This window comes from Musa acuminata, chromosome BXJ2-3 (genome assembly GCF_036884655.1).
Source record: "Musa acuminata AAA Group cultivar baxijiao chromosome BXJ2-3, Cavendish_Baxijiao_AAA, whole genome shotgun sequence".
Taxonomy (NCBI): domain Eukaryota; kingdom Viridiplantae; phylum Streptophyta; class Magnoliopsida; order Zingiberales; family Musaceae; genus Musa; species Musa acuminata.
In genome coordinates, this window is record NC_088340.1 from 41460956 (window position 1) to 41476645 (window position 15690).

At 40.8% G+C, this 15690-nt stretch overlaps 1 protein-coding gene across 1 annotated transcript; it reads right to left on the reverse strand.

Annotated features, from left to right (window-relative positions):
* Nucleotides 1-2408: 2408 nt before the first annotated feature.
* On the reverse strand, nucleotides 2409-15364 carry LOC135608339 (probable voltage-gated potassium channel subunit beta). The gene is made up of 4 exons (XM_065101084.1): nucleotides 14707-15364; nucleotides 7653-7796; nucleotides 4441-4605; nucleotides 2409-2734 (listed from the first exon to the last, which is right to left on the reverse strand). Exons 1-4 carry the CDS (start codon nucleotides 15268-15270, stop codon nucleotides 2621-2623), a joined length of 987 nt encoding a protein of 328 aa, XP_064957156.1. The 5' UTR covers nucleotides 15271-15364; the 3' UTR covers nucleotides 2409-2620.
* Nucleotides 15365-15690: the final 326 nt, after the last annotated feature.

Here is a 15690-nt window from a genome sequence, read left to right on the forward strand (position 1 = left end):
TGTCTAATATATGTCTTAGGGTTTACTAGATCTCTTATAGTTCAGTGTCAATCACATTTGTATTTAAATGACCATTTTTAACCAAAAACAAGGTATATGCATCTTGCAATAATTTACGTATAAATTATTTAGGCTAATTACATATTACCTCCTTATTAATTTAGCTATAATATTATGATCTCTATACTGTAAAAAGTTATATTAACATTCATATACTTACGAAAGTGAAACATCTAAATCCATTTACCCTAACGTTATCGGTTTTACTAAAGGAAACATGAAAACAAAAGATACAAAGATAACTTTAACGTCCCAATTTGTGATGGCGGACGACATTGATGGTGGCAGATGACGATGACATTAAGGACCGAGGATGGGTGTTGTGGATGAGGAGAGCAGCAATGAAAGATGAACATTGCTTTGCATTTGCATCAATATCGATGTAGATACTAATCAGCAAAAGAGTCGCTTGAAATATGTATCGACAACCCTTTCGTCGCTCTGTATCTATGTCGACATCGACATAGTTGCAAAGCGACAAACAGGTCGCTTGACCTATGCATTAACACCGACGCAAATGTAGAGCAGTGTCGCTCGATAATAATGTCAACATCGACGCAGTTGCCAAGCAACGAAAAAATCATCGAAGTAGATATAAAGTGGCCCTCCCCTCTCGTTGCTGCTCTCCTCGTCCACAACAACCACCCACGACACTCAACGGTACCTCGTCCACCACCACCAATGACATCCGCCATCACTAACTAAAACATTAAAATTATATTTTTATCTTTTATTTTTTTATTTTCATTGGTAAAACTGATGGTGTTACGGTAAATGGACTTAGAAGTTTTACTTTCATAATTAAAGGGATGTTAATATAATTTTTTAAAGTATAGAGATTATGATGCTAAAGGTAAATAACTACAGGGGTAATATGTAATTAACCCAAATCATTTCCAATATCAAATTTCTTCGTATTGTGATAATATAACATTCATGATAATTAAGTGCGTAAGCATCAAGGCAGTTGTCGAACGATGAAAGGGACGCTTGGCATCTCTATCAACACCAACGTATATGTAGAGTGACGTCGCTCGACAATTGCATCAGCGTTGATATAGTTGTCAAGTGACAAAAGGACCATCGATATAGATTCAAAGCGGCAAAAATGTTATTCAGTAACTACATCGGTGTCAACACATAAGTGATCCTCACCTCTCGTCACTACTCTCCTTATCCACAATAGCCACATGTAGCCTCTCGTGGCATCGCCGTCCACCACTACCAATTGAACATTAAAATTATATATACTTTTTTATTTTTATTTTTTGTTTTAAAATTTTTGTTAGTAAAATTGATAGTAATAAATAGATTTAGATATTTCACTTTAAAGATGCTTATGTAACTTTTTAAAGTGTTGAGATTAGGATGATAAAGATAACTAAATAGATGGATAATCAATAATTAGCCTAAATTATTTCTAATATTAAATTTCTATATATTGTGATAATTAATATTTATGATATATATATATATATATATATATATATATATATATATATATATATATAACATTAAAAGTAATTATAGTATTTTTAACATCATAATGAGCTCTTAAAAGATATAGATGCCAACATAGACACCAGCAAATGGTTCATGAAGTAGGTGGTCAAAATTGATAACCTTTTATTTCTTCTTTTTCTTTTCGCTTTTCTATTTTCTTTCCAAGCTTAGAATAGTTGACTGAGCCTCACCAATGTATGCTGTCGTCAATGTGGTGTGGTCAAACACACTGACGCTTAGACAAGTCAACTAGGGATATCACATGGTCAATGCCCCAATCCAACCACCTACTATTTTCTTTTTATTGACTTTTTGACTCGAATCGATATGATTAAGGACCACATGGTACTTAGAAAAGTCAAAGCTAATCACCCCAATCTTGATTTAACATTAACTAAGTAGTAGTTTTTTATTGCAACATTTTGGTTTATGTCGGTTTCTTGTAATTAGTTTATGAATATACAGTTAAAATACCTAACAAAAACCTTTGTTAACATAAGAACAAGTATTACACAAGGGGGGTCTAATATTAAAGTCTAAGAACCATTTTGTTCTTGATCTCAATTCAATAAATAAGTTCAAATTAATTAGTAAAGAGAGTTCCAAGTTGGATCTTATCTATTTGACACAGGAGACTATAAGAAAAAGAAAAACAATATTACCAAATTAATGACATCAATCGTTTCACATGTAATTGATTTCCAACAATAATATTCACAATGAAAAAACTTATCATAACAGAGAATAACGAATGGATAAATATTTGCAACTTGAACAAAGATATTAGGCAATTTTTCTTAGCTGTAATCATCCACCACTCATCAGACAACCAAAGATTGCAGAAATACAGTAAATGAAAGTTCAGCGGAATTCGCAATGTTGATCGATCAAATTTGTTCCCACAATCAACAGCTTTATGCATAAAAATGTTCAATGTTCCAGGAAAGCTAAAGAAGTTTTTAAGTTCAACAAGACCGACTAATGGCGACCTCAAAAAATAAGCAACTGTGGTGGTGCAAACACCAGTCGCCGTGAAGTCACAATAGAAAGCATGGAGTCACCGGTATGATTCCGGACGCTTGGGTTTGCTTTGAACAGCTGCCTCTATCTTCTCGATTATATCGGGCGTCAGCTTGGGAATGACCTCAAGAGCCTGTATGTTCTCGACGATCTGTGTTGGAGACATCACAAATGTGGAACAAGACAAACAATGGGGATATCAAACTCTTTTGGAGATCTTGAAAACAAAATAGCAAAATTCGCTTCTTTGTATATCACGACATTATATGTACTAGAAGAGAACTTCCTTATAGCCGACTGTCTTGACACATTATAGACGCGCTTCTACCCGGAGACTGGCCAACAACATTGGCCATTCTTGTTAAAAATATATCAAATTGGACATCTAGGAGATGCAAACAAAACTAAAGGGAGGAGGCATCTCGGTATCACTCTCCTACTTCAGCTGAACTGCCTTTTACTTGCCTGAACAAGATTCTCCGTTCACAAAATAAGCAGTCAGCGACCCTTTTGGTGCATCCTTTCATCCTCCTACTTCTGATACTCAAGACAATCAAACTGCTTGAGGAATCAAGCTACTGTTCATTTTCCCCCCTATAAACTGGTGCACCTTGAACCTCTAGTCTTACTAAATTTCAGAACTAATTCCACTCTATGAAACTAGAAAGGTCATAAAAGAATTAGAATCTTTAATTGAATAAATGATGAAAAACATAGTGGTGAAAGTATTGGATTTCATGAGATTTGGATAAGGTTTAGATCAGACACACAAAAGAACATATCTAGATGTTTTGAGGATCAACAACATCAGGAAGGAAAATCTTAATTGCAAAAGTTATATTTGAATCAGCCCTTTGTCACACGACAATATAAAAATCAACCACAAAGTGCTTCTTAGTGATCATTTATGTAATTGCAAGTACAAAATGCAAGCTACCTTCAGATAAATCCTGCATTATCTACTAAGAGTTAGAAAAACAAAACAAACAAACAAAATTTTACTGTCTTTTAGACTTGATAAACCTTCAAAAGTACACATTTGTACTTTTGATAATCTTATGTAAAATCTTCAAGCTAGGAACAGTAAGCAGGATTGCCTACCTGCATCTCATCTTCCTACTGACACCAAATGTATGTTATCCAGAGCATTAATTCAGAATTAGATCACAGGTAACACCAAAAAACCAAATGAGATCATAGGTCCAATCTTGTTAGGATTAAATATGGATTGTATTTATGATCCGATGACCCAATAGCAACCTGATCCAGCAATTCAGTGCAACTTCGGATAAAATATGGATCAACCCTGTCAATTCATGCATAGCCCTAAAGCTCATTCCTGTCAGGTTGCAAAGGCTATCATTTCTTAATAATTGATAATCATGCTGCAACCATCAAAATTTTCCACAGCATTATATAATGGTTCCATTTCTTTTGTTCTCCTATTGATGCTCCGCTTCCTTGATCCCTCCTTGACAAAGACATAACCATGCTCAATACTTGTCATCTCTCGTGTCCAGGATTACACATAACGACACTAAAGGAACTAGGTTCAGGTAGTGCCAGCAATTTAAAAAGTTGTGTGTCAAGATAATTCCAACACTCAGGGTCCTTTGTTTAGACCTCAACTTGTTTCATACTTTGCTCACATTATCTTTTTTGCTAAGTCTGTTTGTTCCTAGATAATATATTGCTTCAAGAAATTTTTTGATATAACTACAGCAATCAACCAAAATTTTTATAGATACTGAATTTTCTTCCACGGGTACTTCAACTCTAAGATTTACACATATAAGGAATAACTCATATGTAAAAGAAGAATAATTGCATATACTAGATATTGTGCATATCACATACCTGACTCTCCTTCGTGGCCCCAGTAATTACTGTTGAAACATGTGGATTTGATGCACACCAAGCAATTGCAAGTTGAGATAAAGGAACACCTAGTTCATCTGCAATTGGTTTCAGTCCATTAACTTTCCTTAGCGTGTCATCAACCAATGATCTGCTTGCAAGATTCTAACAAGCAGAAAACTATAATTAGAATCCAACAACAAAAAAAGGTTAACATTAACAAGAATGAAAAGTAGATTACTATAAAAAAATCAAACTAATCAAGAGACTAACAAAGTATTAAGATAAAACAAGAATAACCAGGGTTAAGGTTTTCATTACTGGCCAGGAAATTTTTAAAAATTATCACAAGCCAATAGTTTCTTTGTGGCAAAACCATCCACCATTTCCAGAATAGTTTACTAAAATGATTACTGCCAAAGAAAGAGTGATCTTTTCTGATGAACTCACTGATACCTCCTTCCTACATCTGTAAAAACATTGCAAAACAAAGAAACATCTGACTTTGACCTAAGATTAAAATTGGACGATTGTCATGGTTCATAATTACCACAGAGCATTCCCTCATCAGCTGGTTGCACATGATACCATTTTGTCCAAGGTGTAATCCTTATTAATTGAACAAACCAGAACTTATTATAAATTGTCTCAAGACAACATATGACTTGAAGAAATGAGAATATATATCAAACGGAATGTAAATGATAAAAATGAAAAATAATGAAACCAATACATTAAAAGCTAAGTACAATAAACATTAGAAAATATATATTTATTATATAATTTAAAGAAAATTGTAGTTAATGACTATACAAAAGACCCAAAACTTGCCCACCAGCAACCTCAAAGGGAGTGGTAAGACCACAAAAGTGAAAGTAAAGAAAACTTATTTCCTTCCATAAGATTTTTTTTTTTTTAAGAGACCTGCCATAAGATTTGCAATAAACTCCAGATCCCATGATATCTCCTTTTTTATCATAGAATTCTTGTTCTTTTAAGAGGTTTATAGAAATGCTCTATCATCTTTTATTCTCTTTTTCACATTCTTTCCTTCTTATCTTATATGATTGTTAAAAGCCAACATCCTTGTACGTAACAGATGGCAAATGTGATTTCTTTTGTACGTAACATCCTTGTACGTAACAGTTAGAATGAGTGTCCTACTATGTCTCATAATTATACTCACTTTTTTGTCTTTCTTGATCTTGATTTCCTTTTCTCCCTCCACCCTTGCATTCTACTATGTCTCAGAATGTTTAGCACAGACCCGCATCCATGGCAAAGGAGGTATTGAAATTTGAATCCCAGGCTTTTGTGGGTGGAATTTGGATAAAATGGGATTTGTTGGGTGAACATTCTAGCTTTAGATTTTGATGATGTTTGGATGACATTCTAGGATTTCATAGGATATCCATATGAGATTCCAAAGCATTGCATGAAATATGGGTTGTCTACTAAAGTAAAGTAACATTTACCGAAATAAAATCTAGGCTCTTGCGGAAACCAATTAACGGTCAAGGTGAAGGTTTCAATGCACCAATGAGCATGTTGATGTGACGTAGTTGCCACTTGTATCTCAATCTCACTTTCCGGTGGTATCACACTATTAGAGCACTTGATCAGCTCAAGGACTCTAGCATTTCTTTCTTGAGGGCATTGATTATCATGGATACTTGTTATCAGCCTCTTATAGTCATCATAGAACCATGGTTCATTGCCGTAACCAGTACAATACACCCAATCCATATTGGTAGCAACCAAGCTGTTGTCCTATTTCTTGGTCTTATAGTCAGAATTTGTCTTGAATCTATTTGAAACTAATCAAAGTCAATTGGAATTGGCCAATTTTAACCTCTTCCAATTGACTTTGATTAGTTTCAAATAGATTCAAGACAAATTCTGACTATAAGACCAAGAAATAGGACAACAGCTTGGTTGCTACCAATATGGATTGGGTGTATTGTACTGGTTACGGCAATGAACCATGGTTCTATGATGACTATAAGAGGCTGATAACAAGTATCCATGATAATCAATGCCCTCAAGAAAGAAATGCTAGAGTCCTTGAGCTGATCAAGTGCTCTAATAGTGTGATACCACCAGAAAGTGAGATTGAGATACAAGTGGCAACTACGTCACATCAACATGCTCATTGGTGCATTGAAACCTTCACCTTGACCGTTAATTGGTTTCCGCAAGAGCCTAGATTTTATTTCGGTAAATGTTACTTTACTTTAGTAGACAACCCATATTTCATGCAATGCTTTGGAATCTCATATGGATATCCTATGAAATCCTAGAATGTCATCCAAACATCATCAAAATCTAAAGCTAGAATGTTCACCCAACAAATCCCATTTTATCCAAATTCCACCCACAAAAGCCTGGGATTCAAATTTCAATACCTCCTTTGCCATGGATGCGGGTCTGTGCTAAACATTCTCAAATCCCACCTCCTCAATCCCACAATCCAAATCCCAAATAAACTCATGATTCAATTTCCAAAGGTACCCATGGAATTTTTAAACTACAGATCTGACGTGTATTTGTTCCAAACATTTTCAAAATCTCACCTCCTAGATCTCACACTCCAAATCCCAATATCATGATTCAAGTTTCGAAGGTAGCCATGGAATTTCTAAAATCTAAACCCTGGTATTTAGGCATTCCCACCCCAATATATTAAATGCTTGAAATCCCTCAACTAATGACAAATTTTGATTCTCATTTCAAACTTGGAAAATGTCTAATTTGAAACTTCGTTCTTTGGATGTTTGGACTTTGGAGAAGTCATAGACTTCCAAATACTCACCAAACAGCACACCAATACCTAGTATCCCCATTTTTACAAATGAAAGGAAAGAACTAGTTTAGCTTTCTTCTTTGCTCATCCTCATATCAAGTTAACTTTATGAAAGCACAACCAACCTGCTAAGGAGATTATGAAATGACCAAGATCCAATAATTGAAAGCAGATGAGTTTCTTACAATGCAAGAGAAACTCAATCTAGGTCAGGTATTGAATACTTCAGCAGCATGATCATCCCATGGGATTATCTAACCCGAAAGTAATACGACACACTATTGATGGGACCAAACTGATACTGCCCAAAGTTTCGAAATACTCCATTGCAGTTAAACTCGAAACTTACTGATTAAGGTAAAAAATAGCATAATTGCATATAATGAGTGATTAGTGTTTTCAACCTCACCTTGTAATTATCCAGTGCAAACCGACTATCAGGTGGTACATTTCCTTTGTTGTATTTCCCAGTCAAAACTCCTGATGCTAACGGACTCCATGTGGTAAGACCCAGGCCATAAGTGCTGTACAGAGGAAGGAACTCCACTTCAACCTGTACCAACATCCAATAAATACTAAGCACAAGTTTTTGTTTGTCAAATTCCAAGCTAAATTTTTCATAAAATATGCAATGTTAAATGAAACATGGTTCTAACTTAATAGTATTTTCCTTTTATGAAAAAATGAAACATGGTTAATATTTATAATATTTTAGTTCTATACTGCTTTGCAAGACTATTTGCTGACAGATATTACGAGCTTCAGAAAAATAGTTGACTTCCTGTTTTCGACATCATCCAATTTCCAAGGTATTTCAGATATTAAATTTTACAGGTTTTAAATTTGGCATACTAGTTCGTTCCAGATTACTGTGTGCTCTATTCAACGGGCTGGCTCAAACTATGATTGTGGGATGTGATGATCATTCCAAATACATAGTTAAATCAGATTTTTCAAGAGTGCATGTTTGAGCATGGTTCACCATATTGTCACGGACAAACTTCTAAACAAGGTGTTTGATGTAATGCTTATGTATGTCCGTGTCTTTTGGCATGTTCATGCCTTGTACAGAATGTAAAGGGGCGGCCGAAGGCTTAATAGTCCCATTTTAGTTGGGTTGGTGGCCTCTTTAGGCTTGTAAATAAAGATTGTGTCATGTGGACACGCTCGAGAGCTTTTCGGTCTGTAATGGACCATTTTACCCTTTGTTGTGCCACTGTTCAGAGCTTGTAAAGTCTGTTTGTAATTTGCTTTGTCTATGAAGTGTTTTTCGGACATGTTTGCTTGTGGATCCCGTTTGAGGCGTTCTCTTTAACCCGTTCTCTCTTTTGTTGGTCCTAAGGGACAATGGGAGGCTTCGGGGAGGCTGACCTTTGCGGACGGACGCGCAAGGGTGCCGCACGACTTAGGCAAAACCAGCTAAGTCCGTGTCATATGGTATCAGAGCGGAACAAGCACTCATAGAAACACTTGACATGCAAACGTGGGGGACCTAGCGGGGCTGCGTTGAGGGCAGTCAGCACATGCGCGACCGTTTGAGGGAAAACGAGCATGGAGATGTAGGGAAAAGAGTCGCTCAGAGGAGCGGGCATCTGAGATTGGCATTCAGAGGAATGGCCAACCCTTCGCGCAAGAGGCACCACGAGAACAGGCAAGCTTGGAAGAATCTGGAGCGCACAAAGGTTGGGATGGCTGAGTTTGAGCTACGGCTCAACGTTGACAACTTTACTTGATGGTGCTCAAGGCAAGCGAGGCGCTTGGCAAAAGGACGAGACCATGCAAAGTGGAATGAGTTGCTCAGCGACCGAAAGAGTTGTGCAAAGCTCACAGAGGTGAGGGGAATTGCTAACTCGAAGAATTCGGTACTCATGCATGGGCTTGTATGCGGACGATGGATTGTTCGTGGCCATCCCAAGGCGACCGAGACTCGGCGCCATGGAGCATTGAAACTTTCTCTTCGGCATGCGAAGGATACGTCCGGAGGAGGCTGAAGTGTGCAACGAGTTCAGCATGTTGCTAGGCCTGGAGGGGTGCAGCGGTGGCTGTATTGACGTGGAGGCGCAATCTAGCAAGTGCGTTTGCAAGAGGCAGAACAATGCACAGTTTGTTCAGCAGATCGGAGTAGTCCAAGGGGATGGTGGTCTCCGAAACGAAGAGAGATGTTGCTCCAACGGGACAGTTATCCAGGAGGGATAAGTCTCGGCTCTCCAGAGGGAGAATCATGTGAGACGGACTTCACATGTTGAGGAGGAGTACCTCACAAACAACAACTCCACGAAGCTCAATGGACCGAGCAAGCAGCGAGGAGTTGTCACATGATCTCGCTCGAGAGAATGCATGGGTGGATGCATTGCGAGATCAAGTGGGGGAGCGACCTGAAGCAACTTAAATGAAGGCACACTTAGAGTCGATATGGAGATCGGACTCAAGGGAGGGCTGACCCGTGGAATGGTGGGCGTGAGGGCCACCATCAACTCAATGCAAAAAAAAACGAGGAGCGGAGCAACTTGGGGGTAACTTGGCGAAGTACTCAAGCCGCTTGAAGGGAGCCAGCATAGAAGTTGGAACATGGAGCAGAGGCACAGTGCTTTCCTTAGACAGAGGTCAAGGACATGAACTCTTGCAGAGGCAAGAGTAAGATCATGTTGTTCCATGGGTCCTTCATTCTGACGGAGCAGACTCATCTTGCATGGTGCCAAAGACGAAGGGAGCTTCGGGGCACATGCACCTTATCTCGGAGGAGCATTTGATGGAGGAACTAAGGCGACTCAATTTGCGGAGGCGAAATTGAGTTCAGAAGGCCTTAGCACGGGGCAAGAGGATGCAGAAGCGGGTACTCTTGAAGAATATGCCATAGTGTTGCCATTCGAGTTGCTATGAAGGAAGCGGTGCGCAGCGGAGATTGTGCTGGTAGGGGCAGAGGCCCAGGATCCAGGCAATGGTGCACAATTTACAGCGAAGTCGGTGGACTTCGGGAGCTTCTAAGCGACGGACTGTCCTAGAGCGGTGCTTCATCTAGGTGTGACCCAAGAGTGGGTGGATGAAGGTCGATTGCCAAAGGAGCGAACAAAATCGAAGGTGGAGGAGACCCTGCGATGTATTGGCAGAGGCCACACATGGAGGGTTCACAATTCGAGTTTATTCCACAAGGATCAGAATGCAATGGAGATGTCACCAGGAGGCGACATGGTGCAGCGGATCGTGGTGGAATAGTTCGTGGCAATGCGACACACACGACACAGTCCCGGGAGGGACTAGATCATATGGAGGTATGATCGGGAGCTACTGGGAGCTCCGCTTTGGTGAACAACACGACGGCAAGAAGGGCTATGGATTCAAGGAGTGAAGGCCATGGTACCGCACAGGCGGGTCTTCCGGGCGTGCACCGAATTTTGCATCGGATGAAAACCTTGGTCATCAGCATATGGGGGCTGGGTTCCACCAAGGGAAAAGTTCGAATGCAAGTACCAGTGAGTCCCATGAGAGGGACTTGATCATGCAGAGGTATGATCGAAGCAGCTGGAGAGTTGGACTGCTCCAGAGCTCATATTCGCTTAAGGGAGCCCGACAAGTCAGAGGACAAGGTCGAGTAAGCGAACGTTGCTACCAAGGAAGCTAAGGAGAACAGAATCGGTGCAAACCCTACAATGTGATGGCAGAGGCCATGCATGGGAGTTGCAGTCTGTCTTTCCATCGAACAAACAGACTGCTTGGAGAACACAGAGGTGTTGAAGCAGGAGGTCGAAAGGGGCGAGGAAGCGACGACAAGTCCAGAGGGACTTAGCTACCCAAAATCAAGCAATCAGTGAGAATGGAGGTGGACTCAGAGGAGTGTCACGAAGGCATATCTACTGATTGTGAAGAAAAGGGATGTAGATGCGAGGCGACGGATAGTAGGGCCATGGGCATGGCAGCGCCATGGTACCGCAGAGGCGGGACTTTCGTCAAAGTCATTGATCCCTTGCTCTCACGGAGGGAGAGCGCTTGGTCGTGAAAGGGGCCGAGGAGGTGGAGCATGCAGAGGCAATCTCCAAGTACCGAGACAAGGCTAAAGGGCAGAGGCCAAGAAACTTCGTAAGACCGGTGTCAACAAGTTTCTCATCAAGATGGCCGTAAGTGAAGGACTTCGGGTCATGCAAGAGTGCACGACCAAGGAACGAAGCAAGCAGCAGTACGCGGTGCTGTACCTTTGCTACTCAGTGTAGTAGGCGGCAGGGTTGATGGAGAAGACGATACAATCCCAGAGGCGACCTCATCTATCAGAGAATTACTCAAGTTGGGGTGAAAACTTCCTGCATTCCAGAAGTTCAATGGCATTGAGAAGGTGAATCACAGTAGCTAACTCAACGCAAGGAGTGCAAATACTTCAAGTGCTTCAGAAGTGTGAGCAAAGAGCAGGCGAAGGCCAGTAACCAGCTCGATGCATGAAGTACAACCTCGAGGAGGCGGGCGAAGTCAAGTAACCTTTGCCTTCTCAACTCTTAAGAGAATGGGCGAAACCGAGTACCCCAGTTCTCTTATCTATCCAGCAGAGGAGCTCTGCACAAGTTCAAAGACCCTTCGAAGATAATGGAAGACAATAGTTGTCAAATCCTCACCAACGGTGATCAGTGCTACTGAGAGTAGATTGTCCGCTTCATTTCCCAACGAAATGCCAATCGAAAGCGGAAGTGATGCGAACCTACTTGGATGTGACAACTAACTGAAAGAAGAGTCAATGAGCAGATTTTGTGGAGGAAGGACCCAAAACTTCAGAAGTTTGCGAGGCGATGCTCGTTAAAGCTCCAACAAGCATCCACCCAGTTCAAGCAGCATGTGGAAATTTTAAGAAACTAGCGTAGTAAGAATGGTCTTTTCCTTCATTTGGTGGATCCGCAGGAATCAACGAGGATCAACACAACTCAGCCAACCCCACACCAGAGTCAGAGTCATTGGCGAGTTGAAGCAGCATGGCGGATCAAAGGTTCGACTACTCAAAAACAGCAGCGGAGAGCAGCTGGGAGCCAGGAGGCGCATTGCAGCTGGAGCAGAAGATTGAAGACTTAGCAAAGGCGAAGAGTTGCAGTGTTCACAAAGGCTTCGACGAGGACGTCGAAGGGATAAGTGGGGGAGAATGTCACGGACAAACTTCTAAACAAGGTGTTTGATGTAATGCTTATGTATGTCCGTGTCTTTTGGCATGTTCATGCCTTGTACAGAATGTAAAGGGGCGGCCGAAGGCTTAATAGTCCCATTTTAGTTGGGTTGGTGGCCTCTTTAGGCTTGTAAATAAAGATTGTGTCATGTGGACACGCTCGAGAGCTTTTCGGTCTGTAATGGACCATTTTACCCTTTGTTGTGCCACTGTTCAGAGCTTGTAAAGTCTGTTTGTAATTTGCTTTGTCTATGAAGTGTTTTTCGGACATGTTTGCTTGTGGATCCCGTTTGAGGCGTTCTCTTTAACCCGTTCTCTCTTTTGTTGGTCCTAAGGGACAATGGGAGGCTTCGGGGAGGCTGACCTTTGCGGACGGACGCGCAAGGGTGCCGCACGACTTAGGCAAAACCAGCTAAGTCCGTGTCAATATGGTCACATATACTGAATTATTCAGGGAAATGGAACAATGTAGTGTTTAACACAGAAGCAGGCCAGTATAGTAAATGAATGAATCTAACATATAATAGGGAAACAAGGACATGGAATAGTCTAATACAAAAGCATTATTACAGAATTGAGATGATAAATGACTGGATCTGTCTCATATCAACATAGACTTCAACACCCAAGGAAAAGGCCACCCAGCAAAATAATGGGAGAAATTTTGCACGCAATGACAAGGCAGTCATGGCAATCACAAAAGCAGAGCCGCAGCATTAAAATGATTTGGTAATTTCAATGTTCCCAACTCATTGACATCCTACAATACTTTTTCGTTATGTAGAAAAGACAAACACTCAGGAAAACAGATTCATACATTTCAAAATCATGCAAGAAGGGATAAATCAACTAGGGTCCAGTTCTTGCATATAAAATATATCTTTATTTAATAATCAACTATAAAAAGTGCAGCTTCAGGTGGACCAACTTCAAAAGCTTGCTCGTCCCAATGGCACTAATACTATGTAGAATTAACAGGGATGAACTGATGTAATTCTGGTACTTAATAAGCACAAAAGCACTATGGTTATGGTGCAACAACGCCTCCTAACTATTTGGATCTCTCTCTATATACTGTTGCACCATTTGAACATATAAAAGCCAAAATCTTCTGACTAAGCTTGTAGGTGATACGAACAAAGACCACACTTATCTAACCAAAAGTAACTTGAAACCTATAATATTCCATCAAAACATAGGCTGATATCTCAGTCTTGCAATCTGAAAACATACAAATCTATCTTAACAGATTGTAACTAAATAGAAAACAAGTAAGAAGGTGCCCATCTGTTAGCAAGGAAACAACAATCACTAGGACTTTTCCTCCATATCCAAACTTGTAACAGATCACTTCTCTTTTGAATGCAAAATTATGATATTTTCTTATCCTTTTGTCATATCTTCTCCTATCCTCCTCATCCAACCATTTTCTCCTACACCCACTGTCTTTTACTCTTATTACATAGATGTAACCTTTGCATTTAGTAATGTTGCTTTACAGAGTTGCAGTGAAGTATTTCATGCTAAATGACCTAAAGAGTGATAATTTTATATGCAACTTCTAGTTCAAAGAGAAAATATTAATATAGGAACTACTTAACTCTTTCCTCGCTATTAAAGATAATCAAATCCCAATGAAAAACTTTAGACAGACCTCTAGACAGGCAGACAAGGGCTAGAAAGTTCAGCAGTTTGATATAAAGCCACGAACCTAGTAAACCTTAAGTACACTGATGTCTAGAAGAGTCACCAAATTTAACATTGAATAACACCTTTCTTGTCGGCCAGTTTTTTTCCTAGATAATAACAGCAAATTAGCATTCAGCAAGGTATACTGAAATCAGTATTTCACGCTTCAAAACCATTTCCGAACTTCTGCCTCAAAGCAACTACTGACATTGAATAGTAATAAGAGAAATTACTGGAAATAAAAGAAAGAACCCCTCAATTGGAAGGTGCAAAATTGGTAGTATGATGAAGTACTTGAAAAATATAAGCAAAATTGGCAATATGATGAAGTCCTTGAAAAATATATGGTCATTATAAAACAACACATCCTTTTAAAAACACTGAGGCATAATCCATATCAGAATCATAGCAAAAGCCAAGCGAAGACAAAATGTCGTAATCCATTCAACGAGTTGATACCAAAACTAAACCATGTGAGAATCGGTCAGTCAGCCGCGAACTCAAGATCCTTCAATCAAAAACCCTCAAAAAGGGTACGTTTCTAGAAAAGGAATAATAAGGAAAACCACCGCATTAAGATATCATATCACAGAGATCTTGGCATTGATTACAACTAAAATTAGGTCAGACGAGAGATTACCTTGTGGCGCGACAGGAGGTTGTACTCGGGCTGCTCGACGATGGGACCGACGAGGTCGAGGCGGTGAGCGACGGCCCAGGCCTCGGTGATCTGCTGGGCGGACCACTCGGAGGTGCCCCAGTAGAAGGCCCAGCCCCTGTCGATGATGTGGTTCATGGCGCGGACGGTCTCCTCGATGGGGGTGGCGGCATCGGGGCGGTGGCAGAAGAGGACGTCGACGTAGTCCATGTCGAGGCGGCGAAGGGAGGCGCGGGTGCCCTCGATGAGATGCTTGCGTGAGAGGCCCTTGTCGTTGGGCCCAGGGCCGCCCCAGAAGATCTTAGTGGAGATGACGAGATCAGAGCGGCGCCAGCCGAGCTCGCGGATGGCCTGGCCCATGATCTCCTCGGCGCGGCCATTGGCGTAGACCTCGGCGTTGTCGAAGAAGTTGACGCCGTTGTCGCGGCAGCACTGCAGCAGCGACTTCGCCTCCTTGACATCGATCTGGTTCCCGAACGTCACCCACGCCCCGTAGGAGAGCTGGCTCACCTTCAGCCCCGACCGCCCCAAGTTATTGTACTGCATCTTGATCTGATCCCCTCTTCTTCTTCCTCTTTCCTCTTCGCCCCGTTCGTGGACGCGAGACGTACTACGTTTGTGCGTGCGCAGAATGGATGGTAAAGCCGCCGCGGTAGTCATATATAGAAGGATCACGAACAGGAAAATAATACCTATTTGACTGCTGTACTTCCTCAAACTTTTACCTATTCTCTTAGTGGTTCACATGTACGAAGAAGCCCTTTGGGGCCCACACGATTACTGGTGAAGGGATCTAAGGTGGGATTCGAAGAGTAGGAGTCGGGAAAGCGTTTATAAGGAAAGCAGAGCATCAGGTGTGGCGGATGAATGCCAGCTGGCGCCTGTGAAAATGCATTGTGTGCGGACCACCAAGCGAGTATTTAAACCCGAATCCGAACACAATCCTATTAACTTAAATCCCACGAT